Source organism: Sorex araneus, chromosome X (genome assembly GCF_027595985.1).
Source record: "Sorex araneus isolate mSorAra2 chromosome X, mSorAra2.pri, whole genome shotgun sequence".
In the NCBI taxonomy this organism is placed as follows: domain Eukaryota; kingdom Metazoa; phylum Chordata; class Mammalia; order Eulipotyphla; family Soricidae; genus Sorex; species Sorex araneus.
In genome coordinates this window covers 79,872,154-79,897,538 of record NC_073313.1, presented here as the reverse complement: position 1 = coordinate 79,897,538, position 25,385 = coordinate 79,872,154, and the positions used below count along the sequence as shown (strand labels likewise).

Below are 25,385 nucleotides of genomic sequence, written 5' to 3'. Positions count from 1 at the left end.
TTCATGCCTTGCATGCAAACTCCCTCCGTTAGATCCCCAGCTCCACATGAAACTCTCTGAGTATTGCTAGCCTTATTCCTGAGGCTCCCCAGAATGTCGCTGGAGAGAGGAGAAGCACCACATCCTCAGGACAACACTGACTACCCCACCAGCCCTGGTAAACCGAGAATGATAAGAATGACCCTGGGTCTCCTGCACACTGCTTGGTTGACTCCCTGAAATAATATTTCAGATACTTAAATCCTAGTAGCCATTAGATAAAATGGAGGACCTTAACATAAAGTCAAATGCTAAATAACGTAACCATTATAAAGTGATATTTTATTGAAAGCTAAAAAATCAAGGTATAATCACTCACCCATACTTCTTCTCTGGAATTCAGTCCAGGCAAAGAGTTTGAGAGTTCATAAACATTGCGCATGGGACGTGCTCGCCTGTGCTCTGGAACATATTGCTCCAGTGTTTGCCTTTTTGACTTGTATTGTCTATTGGCTTTTGCCTCTTCTAACACCCACACCCAAAGGTATGTGACCTTCTAAGCACCTCTGTTCTTCTGTCGCAGATGATCACTCACCATCATTATGGGAAAGTATCTGTTCTATTGAGTCTCTCACGGCACACAACACTTGAAGCCGAATATTATAAAAATCTTACTGAATACAAAGAGCTGACCTTACATAGGATATGATTTATATCTACCCACAAAGCTTCCATGTGGTCACACACCTATTTCAAGCACTTCAGCCGCCATATGGTGGGGAGACCTCATATGCATTATTGCCACAGTTGAGAACTCATGTGCCACTCTTTTCCCACAGATAATTCAGAAAAGAATCTTTCCCCAAACACAACTGCATTCCTGCTCCTGATGATGGATGCAGGACATTCATTTTCACAGAGAGAATCCCCCAGTCCGTCTCTAAAGATTTTGGACCCCATGACCCAAACAAGACAGTAACTGTACATAATTGGTCACTCTTTCCCCAATTTTCGAATTTTAATTACATTGCATAATTTGTCCACTTCAGCCCAGATTATGTGGGATCAAGTTTAATCTAATTTCTAGTTATAGGTTTTCTTTTAGGGACAAGTATTGACAAAAAAAAATTGAAGGCTAACTGAGCTGAAACAAAGGAAAAGATTTACTGAGGCTTTAGGACTGCTGTGCAGAGAACATAGACTCAAACGCACTCAAGTTGTGTGCCAGAGATGCTCTTAGGTGGGAAGGCCTTAAACACACAAAAGCACAGGTTAGTCCACTCAGGTCAGATATGTGCAAGTGAGGTTATTCAATTAGTGCAGGTTTATTTGGTGGGAAGTTTGTCAAGTGGTGATTCAATTCTGGCTAAGTCAATTCAACTCAGAGTGCTGTTTACTTCTTAGTGTTGGACACATTAAGGGATTCCCAAGCATGCAGGAATACTGGGACATGCCTGGGATCCTACCCTCACTCTTGACTATGGCTTTTTCTAAAATTTGAGATGGCTCCAAATTTTAATTAAAAAACCATAATTTACAAAGTTATTGATAGTTTAGTTTTAGGTATATAATATTTCAACACCAAGCCCTTCACCCCTGTCAACTTCCTTCCACCAGTTCCCATAACCCCCCCACACCCCAAAGCCCATCCGATCCCTGACAGTCAACTTGAAATCACATTGCAAAGTTTCCGTGGTTGCAGCTTAGATCTCATATTTTCAGTGTAGTTGAGTCTGTGCTTTGGATATATAGCTATATCCCTCACACATATCACCAGTACAACTGAAGCCTTGATGCCTGTTCACCCATTACTACCTGTTGTTTTCTTCTCCTCTTGATTTCTTTCCTTCTCTATTCTCTCTTTTCTAAACACTGGGGTCAAGGTGTCCCTTTTACATCCAGTATTCTACATACCACAGATAAGTGACATCATCCTGTGTGTGTTTTTCTTCTTCTGGTTTACTTCACTTAACATGATTACCTTTCAGTTGCAACCACGTTGCAGCAAATTGCATGATTTCATCATTCCTTGCAGCTGCATAGTATTCCATTGGGTACATATACCACATCTTCATAATCCATTCATCTGTTGTTGGATACCTAGGTTGATTTCATATCTGAGCTATTGTACTGAATGCCACCAATGGATAATGGTGTGCAAAAGTCCTTTTGAGAGAGTGTTTTTATGTTCTGGGAGTAGGTGACCAAAAGTAGTATTACTGAGTCATATGGAAGTTCAATCTAAGTTTACTGAGAACTATCCATACTGTTTTCCATAGGATTTTTACCAGAAAACATTCCCATCAGCAATGGATGAGCTGCTTTTCACCATATTCCCAACAACACAGATTGTTCCTACTATTTTTATACGTGATGGTTCCATTTTTTTGTTTTTATTTTTTATATTACTTCTCATATATTAGGGAACACCAAACCACTACAGTTCCTTGGTTTTCTGAGAAATATTTGGTATATAAAATGTGCATCTATTAAGCCCAACGATAATCCCAAGCAAAGGGCACTTTTAGTCCAGATGTAACTGCACAAGCATGAAATGGTTAAGAGACCCAATTTATATTACTAAATTATTAATAAAGTCATCTTCTTCACTACCTCTGAAATACTTCTTTACCATATGAATGAAATTACTGTTGTCCACTCATCAAACTCCTCGTAAAAACTCCCTATCATTAGAGTGAACATTTAAAGGAGTCCCTACATAGAATAATAACACTGTTGGATTGAGATGTGAGTGAAGGTAGTTGGGTAGAAGTGACAGAGTCTGATGGGAGATTTCTTATGAAATAAAAGAGGGTGTGATAAGAGATATAAATGAAATACCAACTTTTTATGGGGACATGTTGAATTCTTCAAAAAAACAAATCATGGCGGTTTAGGTAGGCTGGAGCAATAGCACAGCATGTAGGGTGTTTGTCTTGCACACAGTCGACCTGGCTTTGATTTCTCTGACCCTCTCGGAGAGCCAGGCAAGCTACCAAGAGTATTCCGCCTGCACGGCAGAGCCTGTCAAGCTACCTGTGGCATATTCAATATGCCAAAACCAGTAACAAGTCTCACAACGGAGACGTTACTGGCGCCCGCTCAAGCAAATCGATGAGCAATGGGATAACAGTGATACACTGATACAGTTTACCTCATTAAGCCACTGGAGTGGCATTTTCTTTTACTTGCAGTAAACAGTTTATTAACTTACTGATGCTTTACATCTCTTTCACATATATGTTTGCCTTTAGCTTGAAATATATGAGATTTTTGCAAGCAACAATAGAATTGTAAGTATTGTAAAGATGCAATTCCTAAAGAAAGTATAAAGCACCAAGAATAAAGGAAAAGAAAAATGAGATATCTTGTAAGAAGGGTTCTTGTCCTAGGGCTGGAGCGATTGTACAACCGATAGGACACTTGCCTTGCACATGACCGACCTGAGTTTGATCCCTGACATCCCATATGATCTCCCAAGCACTTCCAGAAGTAATTCCTGAGTGCATATCCAGGAGTAACCCCTGAATATCGTTAGGTGTAGTCCCAAACATAAAACTTAACAAACAAACAAAATAAATCGCTGGTACTACAGATTCTAAGAAGCACTATATCCTAGGCCCTTGCTTGAAACTGCTAGCCCAACCTAGAATTGCTTGGAGTAGCTCCAGCTCTCCTGAGAAACACTTGGGAACCCCCGTCCCTAAAATGTATTTAATGAGTCAGAAAGAGAGAGACAGACATAGAAAGATTGCACTCATCTATGGTATATAGAATAACAGAGTGGGAGACTAACACCCAAGAACTGTAGAAATAAGTACCAGGAGGTTGACTCCATGGCTTCGAGGCTGGCCTCACGTTCCGGGGAAAGGTCAACTCAGAGAAGCGATCACCAACTACATTGCAGTCGAAGGCCATGTGGGGGAAGGGAGTTGCGGGCTGAATGAGGGCTAGAGACTGAGCACAGCGGCCACTCAACACCTTTGTTGCAAACCACAACAGCTAATTAGAGAGAGAAAGCAGAAGGGAATGCCTTGCCACAGTGGCAGGGTGGGGTGGGGGGGAGATGGGATTGGGGAGGGTGGGAGGGACACTGGGTTTACGGGTGGTGGAGAATGGGCACTGGTGAAGGGATGGGTTCCCAAACTTTGTATGAGGGAAGTGTGAGCACAGAAGTGTATAAATCTGTAACTGTACCCTCACGGTGATTCTCTAATTAAAAATAAATAAATTAAAAAAAAAAATTAAAACAAAAAAAAAAAAAATAAAATAAAATGTATTTAAAATTTAAATTGCATAGGGCCCAGGAATGTGGCTTGGTGGTACAGTGCCTGTCTTGCACGTGTGAGACCCCAGGTTTACTCCCTGGTACCACACATACAACCGAAAAGAAAAACCCACAAAATTTGAAAGATATGTAGATTTGGTCCAAGAGCTATAGTTTGCAACTCTTCTATATTCCTGGACATTGACCCTACGTGTTTTAGTCTTCATCAGTGAATTGCCCCTTTTCCCTCCACCCCACCAAGAGAAGCTTACAGTGCTCATACAAGCACCCCTAATCCCCCGAGTTTATCTTTAACCTTGCCTTTGTGCTTTACCTTTCATTGTCACAATTTCCCAAGTCAGATTTGGTAACTTATAAGTCAAACTTTCTGGTAACTTTGGACTTTGTATTTGTAGTGAATTATTTGCTTTTGTATTTCCCCTATAGCCTTTTCATATTTTACTATAGAGCAATGTTCTTTGTTTAAACACAGAAAGACAATTAATGCTATGCTCCTAATACTTGGGAGATAATTGACTCTGAAATGTATCTGCTCCTGGGCATCTGTCATAATTACTTGACTCAGGCATCGGTTGCCATAGTTCCTAACACAGTGGGTCTTGGATGGACCCGGCATGAATGGCAAAGCTACCTCAGCATTGAAATGGGACAGTCTAGAAAGCATAAAAGTGCAGTCTTAATGCAAGCTGTTATGACATAAGAGACAGGATCCCCATGGGGAAGGACAAGCTGGAGTTACTTGAGGACTTAGTCTGGGATTTACAGTAAAAGCCTTGCTTGCCTCCTAGCCCAGAGAACTAAGATTTGGAATCCATATCCTTTACTGTTTATCCAAATAACTCCAAGTATTAATAAGAAATAAACTTAATTGTTTAATACATACAACTAAAGTGAAAGAGAAAAGCAATATAGATATCCCTGGGAGATAATGTCTCCTTGAGTTAATCCCACCAGAGAATTGCCTCTATTGATACACTTTACCTCTGTAAATGATCAATCACACCTGCGTGCAGTTCTATACCTCGACCCCCTCAGGTGTGCGATGTGCTATAAGTATGCTAACAGTTCTACATTTAACAGGCCATTTTGACCATCAGACTGTGGTCCCCAGTCTCTTTGTTCTTCTGCTGGGGTAGCAGGGGAGGCGGCCCTCGGCCACCGCACGTGCCACGCACCCACACTTTGAACTCACACATATTATTGATTTTTTTTACAATTATTCACTGAATTTCTCCCCTAAATGAGCTAACGGGTATTTATGTACAACACATCTGAAAACCAGTTCCCAGCACACACTAGCTGGGTAGCTCTACTTAATGAGCTCTAAGGCTCTAGAAACTTATGGAAGCAAGTCCCTTCTTTTCATTTAATTTATTAAAGCCATGTTTCTAACTTAGCCCAACCTGATACTTTTTGCTTTCAGTTATTAGTATCATGATATCATCCATTTTGAGATGAAAGAGTAATATCCTAATGAAATGATCAAGGACCCTACATTTGAAGTTATGGCAGAGAGCCTCAGAGTTGATATATCTCTAAGACAGAACATTTTAAGTGTGCCACTGATGGACTGGCTCCAGAAAAGAAGCAGATTCTGGGACTTACTATTTAAAAAGGGATGAAGGGAAATTATTCACAATAGATGCTGATGTGATTCTGTTACTCTAGGGAGAATGGTTATGGAGCACTGCCTGGGACAGGATCACCACCGACAATAATCAGCTGCCACTTGCAGAAAACTCTTCCACATTAAATCAATAGAGAATTAAATGAGGAAATGATAGTAGCCTTGACCCACAACAACTTGGAACCTCTCTTTGATTCCTACAGATTGTAGTACTGCTCTGAAACAACAATTTTTACACATGAGTCTGGAGCTACAAGGGCTCCCATCTGCTCTTTTTTTCTGTTTTATGACTCCACAGTTAGGAAATCACATGGGTATGAACAGAAGGTATGTTCCACTAGGACAGAAAGTTTGGCCTTTGTGCTCAAAGCTATAACACTAGCCTTCAGTATATCTATTTGGAAGTGACTAATCTGGAAGTGAACCAATCAACGAATACCTAAAATCTAAAAATCGTAGACTCCAACCACTGAACTAGATGTTTGGCTTGGTCCCACTCAACCTGGAAAACAAAATCAGAATATCGGAAAAAGACCTAGTATGTGTGATAAAAATGCGTTCTGATACTAGAAACTGTTCTAATGGTGAAAAGGAGAGAATATAATGTTTTAAAATATGCACTAAAGAGAAAATTAAGACGATTACAATGGATTAAGATGAAAATTCTGAACACTCTTGATACACTTAGTTTAGCCAACCCACACAGATTTTAAAGGTTGCATTTTATTAAAGTTTTAGGTTTACTATTTAAAGAAACACATTTAAATCAGAACTGAAAAACATTACTAAGGATAGTCTGGAGCAATAGTACAGTGGGTAGGGTTCTTGCCTTGCATGTGGCCAATTTGAATTTTCATCCCTGACACCCCATATAGCCCCCCAAGCCCTGCCAGGAGTGATCCCTAAGCGCAGCGCCAGGAGTAAATCCTGAGCACCGCTGGGTGTGGTTAAAATTTTTTTATTAAGAAGTAGAAACTACTAAGGCATTCCAAGAATTAAAGTTGTACAGTGAATAACACTATTGTTTTCTTACTGCGGTCTTTTTACTAGAGACATAGAAATTGCTCTCCAAACATAGTAAGGCTGAATAGTTTCCACTGCAACTGCATCGACGATGTCAAATACTTGAGGTACATAACCATCAGGAAGTTTCAGAGAATCCAAGGTGAAAAAGATACTATCATCAATAACCCCACTTCTTCCCTGTAGATTAGTAATGCGGACCTGTAAAAACAAAAAAAGGAAATGTTTACCTATAAGCATCACATCCTTCTATCACAGCCCTCCCCACTCTGGCTCTAAACTGTAGCTCATTGAAAACAATGATTCCCAACAGAAGGAACAATAAGTAGTGACACTACCCTTGTCAAGCCCACACTTCACACCAAATAAGCCAGTATCTCTGAAACTGAGGTCTTAGCACAGGAATTAAAACTTTTCTAATCATTATGGTTATTCATTAACCTCTGTAGTTAGGTTTGGGAGGGCGGTAGGGAGTAAGATAGGAATGTGGTGGTATATTGAATACCATTTCCCTCTGTTTCCTTTTCCACATTGCAAGTTTCAATTGTAACTTTGTGCAAACTGAACTTCACACTTATATTCAGTCTCCAATACCCCAAATCATATCTGGCATTTAATATAAGCTCTTGTCTCACAACCACTCTATTCATTCTTTCCCAACAATTCTCTAAGCATGATTTGTTCTCAGTTCTTGTAGTTTTCAGAACATTTTAATACCTCTAAATACACTATATAATTTAGATCCTATATGTGTATGGGTTATTTTCTAATTATTTTCTTTCAGAAATACTGTCTCTTATAAAAGCCTCATCTAAGGTTTCCCTAATCGTCCAACAGAATCCTGCTCCCTTAAAAGAGTACCTCTAAAGGAAGGAAAACAAATAAGAAGAGAAACATTCAAATAAACTACCTCATACACATGCTTATGTCTCAGAGGCCTGACAGAGAGGGCCTTCCTAGTCTGTGTCTCTGGATGGATGTAAAACTCCACTTCTACTTGGTCACCCTGATATGGCTCAAAACCTAAACCAACCATAGAGAGAAATCAAGCTGGAATTATCTCTTATTTTTTTTGGTACAGCCCAATTTCACAAGTTACTTTATAATGCCCCAAATTATTTCCTATTACATAAAGGTATATTTTAAACATTTTAAAACAGGTTACTTATAAATCTTCCTGTCAAAACACACAATGATATCACTTATCTATGGTATATAGAATAAATGGATGAGGAGATGTAATGTAGTAAAGGGAGGTTCCTAGATCACCCGTGACCCTAAACTGTAGGGAGAACAGAGAAGGAAAGAAATCTAGGGGGAAAGAAGGAGAAAGGAAAGTAATAGGGAGAGCAGGGCTGGGGGCTTCAGTTATACTGGTAATGTGGGAGAGTGGTATAGCTATATACACAAAGCACAGACTTATCAACACTGAAAACATGAGAGCTAAACTGCAACCAATCCCCAAACTGTAAAATGTGTATGTCAAGGTGGTAGCTGGGGACTGGGGGGGCGGTGGAAGGGGGGGAGAGAATTTGGAAACACTAGTAGAGGGAAGTTGACACTGGTGGTGGCACTGGTGCTAGAATATTATACACCTAAAACTTAACTGTCAGTAACTTTGTAAATCATGTTCTTTAATTAAATAAAAACATTTAAATAAATCTTCCTGTCAAGAAGTTAGTTTATGTCTTCCCACGGTACCAGCTGGGGGAAAGCATCAACATGCATGCAATACAGTGCTTCTCTTTGAAGGCATCACAGATGCATTAAACTGTTAATTATGTTCACACTCTTTCTGGAGAGGAAAGAAAGTTAAGTAGGAGCACACACACAATTCTGATTTTTGGGTTCAAACTGATACTGCCATTTACTCAGAGGCTTTACAACTTTGATCAAGTTACTTAACTTCTCTGCTTCAGTTTCTTCATCTATTAAATGGGAAATATAATATAATAGTATTACTTACCATAAAGAGTTGAAAGAATAATCAACCAATATACATAAAGTTCATAAATGCCATGTACATAATCAGCACCAATCAATGCTGATTGTGACTAATGATAGCCATAGCAGAACATATTGCTACAGAAAGAAACAATTTTCTCAATATTTTGAACAGAAAATGAAGTCTATATGTTTTATATTTACACCTACAGAGTAAATTTATGCAAATTTTCACAATATTTTCACAATAAGTTAAAAGAAATTCATAGGATTCAAAGGTACTATGGAGGACTTGAAGCTCGTGGAATCCTCAGGTTTCTGGCAGACATATACATTAATTCCGGAAACTGGAAATGTATACTTACACATTTCTGTATCTTATGACTCAGCATTTCCTAATTCAGTCATAGTCCTTTCTTGTTCCTCCTTGATTCCATTACAGCTAAATTTTATTTTTTCCTTCAATTTATGTTTAATTTTTATTTGTCACTGCGATTTACAAAACTGTCAATGATACGGTTTCATGTGTACAGTGATCCAATACCCCCCACCAGAGTGTCAATTTCTTTCCACCATTATCTCAGGGGTCAACCCTCAAACCTGTTATCCCTGACTCCCCACCATGGTAAGTAAATTCAAAGATTCTTTTGCTTTGGGCCATTTCTTATTGCCTTACTATGCTTACACACACACACACGCACACACACACACACACACACACACACACACCAAATTTTATCTTGTTAAATAAAGCACTGTGAATTATAAAGCTATTCATAGCTGTTTTTTTACATACAATGTTCCATCACCAATCCCACCACCAGAATCAACTTCCCTCCACCAGAATCAACTTCCCTCCACCAGTGTTCCCAGATTCCCTCTCCGACCCCACCACCCTAACTCCAGTCAGCTATATTGACAGCACCTTTTTATTTTTATTTTATTTTATTTTTTTTGCTTTTTGGGTCACACCTGGCGATGCACAGGGGTTATTCCTGGCTCTGCACTCAGGAATTACCCCTGGCCGTGCTCAGGGGACCATATGGGATGCTGGGATTCAAACCCAGGTCGGTCGCGTGCAAGGCAAACGCCCTACCCGCTGTGCTATCCCTCCAGCCCTTGACAGCACCTTTTTAAATTTGTTTAGTTATTAAAGTTTGGATCTCATAATTTCAGTGTTGTTAACACTGAGATTTGGAAATTTAGCTTTATCGTTCCAAAGCCACCAAAATACCTGGGACCTCTTGACTCCTATCTCTGTTGTTTCACATCTATCTTTTCTTCCCTTCCTCTTCACTCTATTTCTTTCCTACTTCCCTTATATTCTGAGCAAAGGGTGATGTAGGCATCCCCACCCTTACACCATTGCATTTCTTCATCTATTTACTCTAAATGTCACATATAAGCAGTATCATTCTGTGTTTGTCCTTCCTCTAGATTACTTAATTTAACATGATATCTGCCAGTTGCATCCATGTTGCAGCAAATTGCATGATTTCATCATTCCTTACAGCTGCATAGTATTCTATTGTGTAAATATACCACATCTTCATGATTGACTGATCTGTTGTTGGACATCTAGGTTGATTCAATATTTTAGTTATTTTAGTGAGTGTTGCAGTGAAAAGTGACGTGCATATGTCCTTTCAAATAAATGTGTTTCTGTCCTGGATTTAGAAACCCAGAGGTGGAATTTCTGAGTAGTAGGGTAGCTCAATTTTAATTTTATTAAGAACTCTTCATGCCGTTTTCCATAGGGATTGGGCAGAACTACATTCTCACCAGCAGGGGATGAGAGTTCATTTTTCACGACATTCTCACCAATACATATTATTCCCATTATTTTTGATATGTGCATTCGCACTGGTGTGAGATAGTATCTCACTATTTTCTTGATTTGGATTTCCCCAAAGTAAGTAATCTTACTATGCATTTTATATCCCACATGAGAAAAATAATTCTATACCTCTCATCCTTCTGGCTGACTTCACTCAGCATGATACTCTCCAGTTCTATCTATGTAGTGGCAAATTGCAAATTTTAATATTTTCTTAAAACCGAGTACCATATTATTGTGTATATATACAATAGCTTCTTTGTACAGTCATCTTTTCTTGAACACTTGGGTTATTTTCAGACTTTTGACTTTTAATAGTGCTGCAACAAACATAGGAGAGCAAAACAAAATCATGGGCACACAAAAAGATTTGTACAAGAATTTGGACAAAAGCTGGTATCAGCCAAGATGACCTTCACATGGGAAAACAGAAAATACGTTATATTCAGTATAATGGAATGAACTGTAGACACACAAACAGACAAATCAAAAAACTTTCTGAAGAAAATATCTCTCACAAAAGAGTATGTCTGACAATACTATATAATTTTTTTTGCTTTTTGGAACACACCTGCCAGTACTCAGCCCTTACTCCTGGATCTGGTGGAACTCAGGGGACCATATAGAGTGCCAGGGATCGAACCCAGATTGGCCGCACACATAGCAAATATCCCACTCACTGTACTATCACTCCTGCCCCAGACAATATTATATAAAATTATATATGAATCATAGACTTAATTTAATATATGAAAATAACAGATTTACTTGTAGAGAAAATTAAATCTATGATAGAAAAAAATAGTTTATCTGGGAAGTAGAGATCAGGACTGGCAGGTGAAGGCCATGAGTATGATGTTTAGGTAACATGCATTTGTAAATAACCAAAGCTATAGTAATCAAAATTTAGAACATAAGCATGTATGTTTATATATTCTCAATAATGGGACTAAAACTCTTCTAAAAAAAGTCAGTACTGAATAGAAAAGTATAATGCCCTAACAGTGTTCATTTTTTCTGTCTCACTTGTTTTCTATGCTATAATACTCAATAAGATTTCAGGCATGCTTAATCCTTTAAAGACACACTGTGTAAATCATCCCATACAGCTTAACATGATAATGAAGGAATTAGTTCTCTCAATTTAAATTCACTGTCACTGTCATCCCGTTGCTCATCAATTTGTTCGAGCAGGCACCAGTAACGTCTCTCATTGAGAGACTTATTGTTACTGTTTTTGGCATATCAAATACACATGGGTAGCTTGCCAGGCTCTGCCACGCAGGCTAGATATTCTCAGTAGCTTGCCGGGCTCTCCGAGAGGGGCAGAGGAATCCAACTCGGGTCGGCGAACGCCCAACCGCTGTGCTATTGCTCCAGCCCCAATTTAAATTAATTTGTTTAAAATCAATTGCAACTCTTAATTTAAAAAATTCAGCCCAGGGCCAGAGAGAAAGTATGCTTTCATGTGGAGGACCTAGACTGTTCAGTTAACTATGCGGTGGTCATTTATTAGTTAATAGTAGGATATATTCTAGCAAATTAATTGAAGACCCCGCAATGCATAGTCCCTTAAGCACTGCCACGAATGACCCTCAAGTACAGGGAGGGCACCCTCAAGGACTGCCAGGTGTGTTCCAAAGCCCTATATCCTCAAAACACAATACCATAAAATAAAATAAAGTTTGCAGAGAGAGAGAGAGAGAGAGAGAGAGAGAGAGAGAGAGAGATAGAGAGAGATACAGAAAAACAGAGAGAAAGGTTAAATTTTTCCCCTTAAAAACAAGGGCTGTAGGGGGCTGGAGCGATAGCACAGCGGGTAGGGCGTTTGCCTTGCACGCGGCCGACCCGGGTTCGAATCCCAGCATCCCATATGGTCCCCTGAGCACCGCCAGGAGTAATTCCTGAGTGTAGAACCAGGAGTAACCCCTGTGCATCGCCAGGTGTGACCCAAAAAGCAAAAAAAAAAAAAAAACAAGGGCTGTAGTGATAGTACAGAGGGTAGGGTGTTTGCCTTGTATGCAGCCAATGCAATCCAATACCTAGTATTCTATATGGCTCCCGCAACAGCCAGGAGAAACCCTGGGTGTGACCCAAAATAACAAAATATGGAAGAGGTCATTGCATGCTTAAAATTCTACTATAACCGACTTTGTGAACAACGTTGTCTTGGTTATCCCCTATAACTAAAGCTACGGAGAAAACTGCCCACAGAAACTGTCCTTGATAAAAGTAGAAAGGTATGGCAATGAGGTAGTTAGGGGAATAAATATTCCAACATCTCTTGACCTCTGCAATTTCCTGAATGTCAGCAGCTGAAGAACATGATACTCTAGTGCTTAGTTTCTTAAACTGTGTGAGTCATGACTTCATATCGGGTCACATAAATAAATGTGGGGGTAAATAATTATCAGTAACAAAGGATTCCTGAACATGCAACAAACAAGTATTAATTTGAAACCAATCACAGAATGATTCCAAGGTGTTTCTGGAAGTGTTCTCCCATGTTTCATTTTTCTCAGGCAAAAACAAGTAACCAGTGGGAAACATTTAAAAAGCCATGGTGACCTCAGTAGTCTCACAGAGGCATACTAAAACATGTTGAAGTTGGACTAAGACACTGAACTTCATAGAAGTCTAGGCATGAAAGAAAGTTCAAAAGGGCAAGAAGGCTACATGGAATTCACTACACAATTAAGATATAGAAAGAGAGGAGATAGCTTCGCCTTCAGGGGTCTGGCATGCACCAATACTGGAGTTCTATCCCCACAATCACATATCCCACTGCCCCTAGCACCAGTATTGCTCGGTGGAGCAGCACCACATTTTCAGTCCTAAGAACCATGTTGCACAATGACAAAATTGCCTAATGATTCATCTGCTAGAATATATTTCACTATTAACCAATAAATGACCACCTCATAGTTAACACAATACCCAATTCAACACCATTTGGATCCTCCTGGCATTTACAATGTAACTTCATTTGAGTCATTACCACAAATACACATCACACTCATGCCACTCTATCTCCAGTCACTATCTAGGATTTGCCAATTTTTTCTACTTCAAGACTTTCATAGTGATTTTTTCCTGGTTTGGAAAATTTTCTCCAGCTCTCTTCTTATCCTTCAGATCTCAGTTCAAGTATCACTGCCTCAAAGATACCTTCCTAATCTGCTATATACAGCAAATTCCAAACGACACTCCCCCTAGTTTACTATCCCTTTGATTCTGGGGTGAAAAAAATCTGAAACTATTCTTTTTGCTTATTTACTTGTTCACCACCCGAGGTACATCTAACTAGAATGCAATTATTACGAAAATAATACCTGAAACAACAAGGCATTCAAATATCTGTTGAATGAACATCAGTTAGAACATATAGTAATTCTTGATTATGTGAGAAAAATAAAACATTTTTCTTACTTTAAAATTCCCATTACATTTTAAACGGGAATATTTTTTGCCATTTTCACTGGGTTGCATAATCGGCTTAACTGCAGTTAATTCTGGTGATTTTAAGTATGCAAATTAGTTACTCAGTGCTTTTATTTAATCTCTCTAAAGAGTTTTCACCCTAAAGAGGTCTATTATTCTGATTCATTCAATTTGTTTCCTAGTAGAAAATAGCTCCACCTCTGAGTAGACTCCCTACTGTCTCTGATCTCTTTAAATCACAAGGACCATGTTCCATCGATCTACCCTGCTCTTTAATGAATCCCTTTGGCATCACAAATGTGTTTAAGTGTTTACTGTATTGAGAAGAATTCTCTTAGTGAATATTTTTGGTGGTGACTGACTGTTGGCATGGTTATTTGGACTAAGAAATTCTCTTTGGAACTTAGCAATCATAAGGACTTTTTATTCTATAATTGTGCATTTGAATAACGAGGTCTTAATATCCTAGCTACCACCAGACATCTTTTGGGACTTCCAGGGTAAGCAACTAAGTTGAAGTTGGCTTAACATAAAACATTTTTTAAAATAAAATAAAATAAAATGGAAAGCAACCTGGCATGGCTGAACTAACTTTCCTTTTTGTATACAAGTTAAATTAAACCTGTTTGGACTTTAACAGGTACAAAATTTTTACTTCCAGTCATCTCTCAAAATCTACCCGAAAGGAGGTTGCAAAGGCTTCCCCTCATCCAGGCAGCCTACCTTGATTCTCTCACGTCAGTCAATCATTTCCTCTCCTCTGTTAAATAATATTGTTTTCATCGTATTTCCTGAATATATTCACACATTTGTCTCTCCCAACTACACTACATGCTTTCTATAGTCAGAGTTTAAAAACAGTCAGATCTATCTTGGTCTTGTCAGTAGTGGCATGCTTAATTTGATCTATATTACACTAAAGTAGTATAATACATTAACAAATTATTGCTTTTGGCATAAAATGATGATTTTTTTATCTAAGAAGTAAAAACAGAACTCAGCAACAGATACATACACTCACATATGTACACACAGTTGGAAAGGTACAAGGTTATTTCCAAATCTTTTTAAAAAACATTTGGAGTATTTTCAAAAATAGAATCCCTGTATATTTATGATAGTTTATTTGGATTAGAAAATCTATTTAATGAATGGAAAAATTATAAATACTAGTAATTGTATCCAGTAAGTGAAAACATGATAAAACACATTTTTAAAAATATTATGCATCTACCCCTTGCTGAACATTACTTTTAATTCCAAAGGTCCACCTCAAATATTGAAGAGCCTCTCAGTGAAGCCAAGGACACTGGATAAGCAGCAGTAGTATTAAAATCCTTTTATCAAGTAAGAAGGCTCTAGATTTTAGTTGCAAAATGATGTCTATAACCATTCCTAATTCCAATCTATAAAATTTGAAACTAAGAGGTAGGAAACACAATATATGGATTAAGGTGTCTGTCTTGCATCAAGCCAGCCCTAGTTTGAATCCCTGGCCACAACATATGGTCTTCCAAACACTGGTTGAGAACAAAAACAAATATTTTAAAACTAGGTAAAATTTTTAGGATGTGGAGGAATAGCTCAGTGGTAGAGTGCCCACCTCGTAGGCATAAAGTCGTAAATTCTATTCCTGGCACAATCCCACATGTCTAGTGTAATCCCTTTGGCAAGGTCCTTTGTGATCCCTGGAGCCACAGCAAAGTCTGTGCCCTCTCCATGTACTGCAGTCAAATTTGTACAAGCATCACAGCCAAATGTGTGCAACTCCAACCCATCAGCACCACAACAACGGGAAATAAATCACAATTAATTTAAAAAACATTGTAAACTGTACCTTCACAAACAATGTCTAGTGTAAAGAAACCCGGATCACTAAAATAGTCAGCACTTTCACTTAGAGAGCTAAGAGAGACAGATGAAACTCCAGAATAGTTGAGTTCCTCACTATGACAATCATCAGGAACAATGTTTACCTGTAAGATAAAGAAACAGTTAATTCAAGGAAGAACAAATGGTACAAACTTCCAGTTATAAAATAAATAAGCTATGTGGATGTAATGTACACTAAGGTGCTAAAATAACATTGTGTTGCATATTTGAAAGTTCCTAAGAAAGAATGGAGCCTAAAGATTCTCAGAACAAGAAAAAATTTTAATTATGAAGGGCAACAGATGTGGCTTTATTGTTTTGATAATTTCATATTATATCTGTCACTATCACTGTCATCCCCTTGCTCATCAATTTGTTCGAGCGGGCACCAGTAACGTCTCTCATTGAGAGACTTATTGTTACTGTTTTTGGCATATCCAGTATGCATGGGTAGCTTGCCGGGCTCTCCGAGAGGGGCGGAGGAATCAAACTCGGGTTGGCCGCGTTAAAGGCGAAAGCCCAACCGCTGTGCTATCGCTCCAGCCCTGGACAGATTATAACATAATCTGTCATATTATATACAGACATCAAATCATAATATGGATTCCTGAAATGTATATTATGGTATATACCAATTATACCTCAATTAAAACTTTTTAACCATGAGAAACATAAGTAAAAATAAAGTTGATTCAAATATAACAAGAGTTTTAGTATCAGAAACAGAATACATAAATCATTGCTGTTCATGATATAATTTAAGTATAGCATAGGAATTACAAATGTCAAAGACAAAAGAACTGGAGAACTGGCCTACAAAAGGTTTGGGGGGGTCGAAGGGGAAGGGGGGTGTATGGGAGGCGAGTCTGAGAAAAAGGTGGAACAGTAATATAAAAATGGAAGATGTGGTGTTAGAACTTCGTATGCAGGAAGCCACAGTGGTTCAAATATATATATATGTATATATTTGTATATATATTATATATACATATATGTATATCTATAATATATTAAAAAGAAAAGTGTAAGCAATAACAATAAACAGTAGCGTTGTTGTTCATCAATTTGCTCGAGCGGGCACCAGTAATGTCTCCATTGTGAGACTTGTTACTGTTTTTGGCATATCGAATACCCCAGGGGTAGCTTGCCAGGCTCTGCAGTGAGGGAAAGATACGGGGGAGGGATACTCTTGGTAGCTTGCCAGGCTTTCTGAAAGAGACAGAGGAATCAAACCCGGGTCGCCAGCGTGCAAGGCAAACGCGCTAACCACTGTGCTATCGGGGCACCCCAATAATAAACAGTAGTGAATATATTTTACCTGAAAAACATATAATAAAAATATTAATGCTTGGGGCTGGAGTGATAGCACAGCGCATAGGGCATCTGGCTTGCACGTGGCTGACCTGGGTTCGATCCCTCTGTCCCTCTTGGAGAGCTCAGTAAGCTACGGAGAGTATCTCGCCTGCCTGGCAAAGCTACCTGTGGCAAATTCAATATGCCAAAAATAGTAACAAGTCTCACAACGGAGACGTTACTGGTGGCCACTGGAGCAAATCCATGAGCAACGGGATAATAGTGATAGTGATAATGCTTGAGATTTATGTTTATTTTTATTTTCCTTCCTTCCTTTCTTCCTTCCTTCTTTCCTTCCTTCCAACCTTCCTTCCTTTTCTTTCTTTCTTGGGTTGTGGAGGTTTCGTCCTCACCAAGCTCCTTGTGGTCCCTGGGATCTAACCATATACCCTGCGTGCAAACACTAGCCCTTGTCTTTGTTTCCCCAATCCCTTGCAATTTACTTTTAAAAGTAGCACTGTAGTCCATTTTTTCATCCATTTGCTAGAGCGGGCACCCGTAATGTCTCCATTGTGAGACTTGTTACTGTTTTTTGGCATATGGGCTCTGCCGTGCGGGTGGGACCCAAAAAAGAAAAAAAAAGAAAAAGAAAAAAGAAGGATAATGATACAGTGCCACTCGGGGATGACTCTCTCCTCTACGACCCTGGATCCGGGGTCTGTCTGGGCCACAGAGCGGCTCGCCCGAGCCCCACTCAGAGGAGGCTGCCGGGGTCTCCGGGGAGCCGGGCCGGGGCTCAGTGTGCAGGGATGTGGGGTGCCCGCCCTGCGCCCCAGGATCTCGAACTGCAATGACCCGGTCACCCCAAGATCTATCGTCCAGCGCAGCGCTCAGAGCCTCCCAAGCTCTAGGGACGCGGGCGGGAAATCTGCTGCCAAGGGAAGGCCCAGCGGGCCCAGGGGACCTCAGTCGACAGGGCGCACGCCGGCCACGGAGTCGCGGATTGTTCTAGATAGAGCTGGCTAGAGAAATGCCTGAAATGCAGCCGGCGGCACACCAGAGACGGTTTCACACAGCACCTGGGAACGGCAGGCTGGCAGGCACGGCCCTGGGCGACCCCAGTAGTTTAGGAAAATTGAGAAGAATATTCCATGTTGGCCTCTTCTCTATTTTCATTTTCTATCACTGCATATTGCATTTGTTCAACGATACATTTGTTGAAGAGATGAATGTGTTAGCGATGAACCAATACATTATATTTAAATAAAGTTGATAGTTTGAGTGTGCAATCCTTGTGCTGTACTGTAATATTTTTTAAATGTGTCTAAAAATCTTATATTTATACCAACCAGGTTTGCTTCACAGAGAGTACCAGATTCCAAGATAAAACATATACTATTCCTGCCCTCTAAAAATTCATAATCCAAAGGGAGTAAAAGGCAAACGCAACTAATATAAAGCACGTGTTACAATAGTAAAGAATACATGCAAAAATTTAGCTTCTGGGAATTCCCAGTTGGGAGAGAACTTCAGACTGAGAGAATACGAAACAAAGTTCTTGAAGACACTGAGATTTAACCAACACTGTTAAAGAGAAAAATATTCCTGGCAATTGGAGGTAATGCTGAGGACAGGAGTAGGGAGACAGCAAGGGGGTAAGCTTACTAAGGTAAACTAAGATAAGTAAGTTTACCTTACCTTAGTAATATTAGTGAAAAACTGCATCATGAAAAATATGTAATTTGAAGGACTGGAAAGGAAAGGTATATTACCACTGTGCATATTATCAAGGAACTCATGAAAAAGGGCTTCTATTTCTCAAAGTAAAAAGGAAAAAATGCACTAATCACCATGTCCAAGTAATAAAATTTTTCAGGAGGCATAAAAGGTGATTTTTCACTTTTTATTTTATTATTCAGAATTTGTATTATTTTATGTATTATTTTATGACTATATAAAACTCTAAATTAGAGAAAATTCATCTTGCGTTCTTTTGACAGTTGCTGTAAAATAATGGTAATGGTAATAATAATAAAGTGCATCTCACCTATTTAAGAGAGATAAAAAAAGACTTACGTAAGTTTGCCACCTAACAAATTGTATAGCAAAAATCTACACACAAATCTATAAAAACATCTACAAGCCAGATTGAGTATATAATATATATAATATATAAATATAATGATAATGATAAAATTTAGAGCTTTTTATGTTTTTCTTTTTTGGTTTTTGAGACCACACCGGTTCACTACTCAAGGATTACTCTTGGCTCAGGCATCATTCCAGGTAGTGTTCTGGGCACTTGCCTTGCATGAAGCTGACCTGTATTAGATCCCAGGCACCACATATGTTCCCTTGAGCACTTCCAGGAGTGAGCCCTGAGCACATAGTCAGGAGTGAGGCCTGAACACCACTAGGTGTGACTAAAAAAACAAAATTTGTATTGAAAATGGAACAAAAACATTAAAAGTAAAGGAAATAAAATACATGGAACCCATACAATGAAAAATATATAACAGCTTTAAAGCACGCAGGAAAGCCATGCATTTTGGAGGAAAAAAATATTATCATGTCCCTTAACTCTATATTAAATCTATACATTCAAAGTCACCCTAATAAAAAAAAGTTGCAACCAGTATTATTATTGTGGTTATTGTGGTTTGGGTGGGCCAACATAATACAACATATATGTATGTATGTGTTGGAGATCAAACTCAGGGTCTCACTCATATGAATTATGTACTGTACTGTTATATCTCTGACCAAAGCACATTTTTAAATTAGTAAATTAAATCAACAAAAGAAATAGTCACAGAGTCCAAAAACTTAAAAAAATTTTCCCTTGTTTTGGGGGGCACACATGGCAGTGCTCAGAATTTAACTCCTGACTATGCACTGGAGGATCACTCCTTGCAGGGATCGGGAGCCCATATGGGGTGATAGGGATTGAACACGACAGGCCATGTGGAAGGTTAGCACCGTACCAGTTGTGCTTTCTCTCTAGCCCCAAAACTTAAAGTTTTTGACAGAAAAAAATTCTCCCAAACATTGAAATATGCTACATAATTCTTTAATAATTCAAAGATTTTGATCAGAAATCCAGGAAAAACTAACACAATCAAATGGACACAATAGAATTCCCCATAGTTTCAAATGCCTGTGGATGTAGTGTCTGACAAAAGCCATATTACAACTCAACGAGGGGAAAGTATGAATCTATTAAGATATGGGAACAACAGGGTCATAAATTATCAAACAAGATCTGCATCTTTTTGTTATACCCCCAATTTGCCCCTGAAAAACCAAATATATAGATATGAATATATATAAATATATAATACATTATATACAAGAATATAATATATTATATAATAATAATATAATAAAATATATAAATATATTAATTCAGAGGAAACCTAAGTAAATTTAGAAATCATAAAAGGAATAAGCTTTCGTAAGAATTTTTATTTAACTGAAAAAGCCACATGGATAAGATGTACAGATTTATAGCATATAAGTATTGGGGGGGTCCTAGGCATTACTTAGGAGACCCAGGCCTCACTGTTAGTCTCAGCCCATCAGCCTATGGTTCAATACCATGGCCCAAGATGCAGTGCCAGGGATCACCAGAACCACATCTAGTGATACTTAGGGAAGCTCCAGACCCCTTAACGCTAAGCAGGAACTGTGTGGTCTGGGGATTTAACCAGAGTTGGCTGCATACAAATCATGAGCCTTAAGTCCTGTACTCCTATAGCATAAAATATTAAAATACCCAGTTGAATGACAGTCTTGAAGCATTTGACAAACACTCATATGATAAACTTGCTAACAAAGCTCTTATTTTCATAACATAAAAATACAGAAATATAAATAGTATGAATAGCTTTTATTTTATAGTACTAAGAAATAAAAAGTTCTCTACTCTTATCAATATTAAGAAGAGCAAAATAAGATTATTAGACTGTTTTTCTTTTTCAGATTGCAAAAATTTCCAAGAATGACATTTTCATCTGAGTGAACACTGGCAAACAGAAAATTCCATACCCTGCTACTGACAGTGTCAATTAGTACAACAAAGCTGATACATACATGATTTTTAACAAACAAATTACATTAGTACAGTAAGTATTCTCAGATGATAGCTGCAGGGCTGAAAATACTTTACCAAAAATTTTTACAAAAACATACTATTGAAAATTCCCTTAAAACAGATAATCTTATGGCACATAAATTATGCCTCAATAAAACTGTTTTTTATTTTTATTTTTATTTATTTTAGTTTTTGCTTTTTGGGTCACACCCGGCGATGCACAGAGGTTACTCCTGGCTCATGCACTCAGGAATTACTCCTGACAGTGCTCAGGGGACCATATGGGATGCTGGGAAACGAACCCAGTTTGGCCATGTGCAAGGCAAATGCCTTACCCACTGTGCTATCACTGCAGCCCCTGTTATTTTTTAAAAATTATTATTTACGTGTCTGTTCCTACATCTCAGCAAACGCAAAATTCCTTTATTTGAAGGAGAAAGAATTGTAGAAAAATTATAGACTTTAATAATTATTACCATAAATCATATTTAGATGTTAAGCAATTGATATATGATTTATACTTTTACAAACAGAAGCCACTTAAAATATATGAACAAATGTCCAACATAACTTTGTTTCTTTTGTTGTTGTTGTTTTTGCTTTTGTGGGTCACACCAGGCGATGCTCAGGGGTTACTCCTGACTTTGCACTCAGGAATTACTCCTGGCAGTGCTCTGGGGACCATATGGGATGCTGGGAATCGAACCCGGGTCGGCCGCGTGCAAGGCAAATGCCCTACCCACTGTGCTATTGCTCCAGCCCCCCCCCACATAACTTTTGTTTCCAATTCTGCTCTACATTCACTAAACCAGGTCACCTCACAGAGACTAAGTAAATAGAAACAAGATAGAAAAGCCCAAGGAATAATTTTGGAATAATATCCAAAATTATACAACTCTTACTTCGATTGCTTTCATCTCCAGAGATGTTTTTTCTTCTTCTACAATTGCCATAACTTTCTGTCCAACTTGTGGAAGTATATTGCCAACCACAACATCATTACTGAAGTAGATCAAGTCATCAATGAAGCCATGATCACCACAGAGCTTTGTCACAAATCCCTGCACAGTTGTTAACTTGCTCTCATCTAAGAGATGGGTAAACAAAAGGTTTCATTAGTAAATCTCAAAACCTCTATCAGTAAAAGATGTGATAGACAATGATTTAAATCTAGAAATAAGTTAGGTTAAAAATAATGGAGGTATAGATCAAAAAGAGCAGATCACATTAAGTGTACAAGAACCAGAATATTCAGGTTGAACTGTTAATTCCTCATTTGCCTTTATAACTCAATGACTCCAGTGGCTCCAATCATACATAAAATAATACATATTTCTCAAAGCAGTGAAGCTCTGCAGAGGTAGCACTGTGTTCAGAAGCAGATAGCCTAACTTTGAATCACAACTCTTTCCCTTACCATCTTGCATAAGTCTGAGCATATTTCTTTTTCTTTATGCATATATACATTCATATATATATATATATATAGTCACTGTGAGCTACAGTAACAAAGTTGGTCATGATTGGATTTCAGTCATACAATGTTCTACAACCTGTCCCTTCACCAGTGTACATATTTGTTAACAGCTCTGAGTTTTGTTTTCTTTTCTAAGATCAGAACTATATGATATCATACACAACACACACACAAGAGTTAACTGCTCTTTTTTTGGTGGTGGTGGTTGGGAATGAGTCAGAGCTCAGAGATTTCCTAGTTCTGTGTTCAGAGATAAGTGACTGATTTTTTTCTACTAGGTAACTGATTTTAATTAATCTTATTATATAATTATTTCACAATATACAGGTATAAAATTCATAATGTACAACTTAAATTTGCACAGTATTTTTTGTAAATTGAATCTGAAATCTGGAGAAAAGACCATTATAAGTATTCACTGACACATGTCAAGTGACACACTGCCACTATTCAGCTGTATCATGATATCTGCACCTAGAGTCTTTAAGTATTCATTACTGTTATTAATTTCATCAATAACCACACCAGGAGCAGTGTCTTGAGACTTCTAAACATCTTACCAAAGTACAGAGATTTGAGTATTTTACCGTGACCCCAGAGTGCATCCAAATCACGGTGGGTTTTTTTCCTTAATAAATACAACTAGTAAGACACAAGTTAGGATCTGAATGTAGGAGTCAGTTTACAGAGCTCATAACACAGGTGAATTGATAGGATACCTGGGGAAAAAAACCTGGATTTTAAGAGATTGTGGAATTAGAAGCAAAGAAAAATCCTGTATTCTTCAAAGGAAAAATAGAGTCTAATTCACCAAAGAAACTATAAAACACAATGAAGTAAAACTTACACTGGGGATTAATTTGAAATATGGACATGCAAATCTGCTCTAGAATGTTCTTAGTTGTCCTGTGGAGGGAGGGAGGAAGAAAGGGACAGGGAGGGAGAGAGAGAGAGACTGACAGACAGAGACAGATAGAGACAGAGAAAGACAGAGACAGAAAGAGAAGAAATGTGCCTGCAGTAGAGGCAGGCTGTGGGGAGGAGTGGCAGGAGGGAAACTGGGGACACTGGTGGTGTTAAATGTACACTGGTGAAGGAACTGGGACGTGTTGGAACATTATATGACTGAAATCTAACCATGAACAACTCTGAAAGTGTGTATCTCACTGTAATTCAATTAAAATAAATGAATAAATAATTAAAACAACAACAACAAAATGTTCTCTGAGCCAGCCTCCCCCGCCCCGCCCCGCCGCGTGCAGTACTGCTGACACAAAAATGGACAAATCTGTAGCCAGAGAGAGTACAGGGATAGGGCGGTTATCTTCCAGGCGGCCTGACCCAGCTTCCATTCCTGGTACCACGTGCAATCCCTGGAGCGCTGCCAGGAGTGATCCCTGAGCAGAGAGCCAAACACCCCTGCGTATGGCTCCGAAACCAGGAAAAAAAAAAAAACAGGTTAAATCCGGTTCCGGTCCCCCCTGGGGTGACGAACTCATGATTCGTCACCTAGATTTCTAACAGACGTTGACAAACGTCCTCAAATAAGGGAGATGCACATTCCCACAGCATTGGCACAAGTCAAGTTCCAGAACACACAGCCCACCCCTACCAGTGCCCTGGGATTGTTCTCTGCCTCATCAGCCCCAAGGACAGAACAGTTCATGCCGTGTCCTGTGGAGACACTGCCCGCCGTCCCCACCACCGGGACGCTGTGGTACCCTTCTGAGCCTGAAGCCCTAAACCAAGAGTAGAATACCCACCCCTCACCCCCCACCCCCACCCCCACGCCAGGGTTTTCCTCTCCCTCATCATCCCCAAGGACAGAACACTGTGCCCTGTGGGGACACCGCCCAGGGTCTGTGGTACCCTTCTGAGCCTGAGGCCCTAAACCAAGTGGAGAACACCCGCTTCTCACCCCCTCGACGCCAGGGTTTTCCTCTGCCTCATCACCCCCAAGGACAAAATGAAGTGCCAGAAACTTAAGGGTGTGGCCTGTGGGGACACCACTCACGGTCTGAGGCTGAGGCTCTAAACCAAGAATAGAACACCCCCCACACACACCCTGAGGTGCTAACTTCTGGGGAGGAAGGGGACGAGTTAAATACCTTCCAAGAGCTTCTGACGTTCTGTATTCTCTCTCTCAGAAGAAGTCTTCTTCTTACAGAGAAAGGCAAATGCCCTGGCCAAAGCGCGGAACATGGTGCTGTTGGGTGCTTGGCCTGGAAGCAAGCGTGTCGCTGGAGAAAAACCTCGAGACAGCGAGAGCTCAGCTGTTCTCAGAGAGCCTCGAAGTTTCTGTCAGTTATATACTCGAGGAGCAGCAGTCTGCGCATGCTCACAACCCAACCAATGGGAGCTTAATGTGATTAGTGATGGGCACAGAGATGCCACGGAATGGCTGGCAAGACTTCAATAGCCCCGCCCACCACCAGAACAGAAATGCAGTGACCAATGAGAAACCATTTCCAGTTTGAACAAATCCGGTTAGGACCAGTTTCGTGTGCCCCT

At 39.2% G+C, this 25,385-nt stretch overlaps 1 protein-coding gene across 1 annotated transcript; it reads right to left on the bottom strand.

Moving 5' to 3' along the window:
* Nucleotides 1-6,923: 6,923 nt before the first annotated feature.
* Nucleotides 6,924-25,076, bottom strand: CT55 (cancer/testis antigen 55). The gene is made up of 5 exons (XM_055121112.1): nucleotides 24,983-25,076; nucleotides 22,300-22,484; nucleotides 15,977-16,115; nucleotides 7,828-7,940; nucleotides 6,924-7,118 (listed from the first exon to the last, which is right to left on the bottom strand). The coding sequence occupies exons 1-5, from the start codon at nucleotides 25,074-25,076 to the stop codon at nucleotides 6,924-6,926; spliced, it is 726 nt and encodes a 241-aa protein (XP_054977087.1).
* Nucleotides 25,077-25,385: the final 309 nt, after the last annotated feature.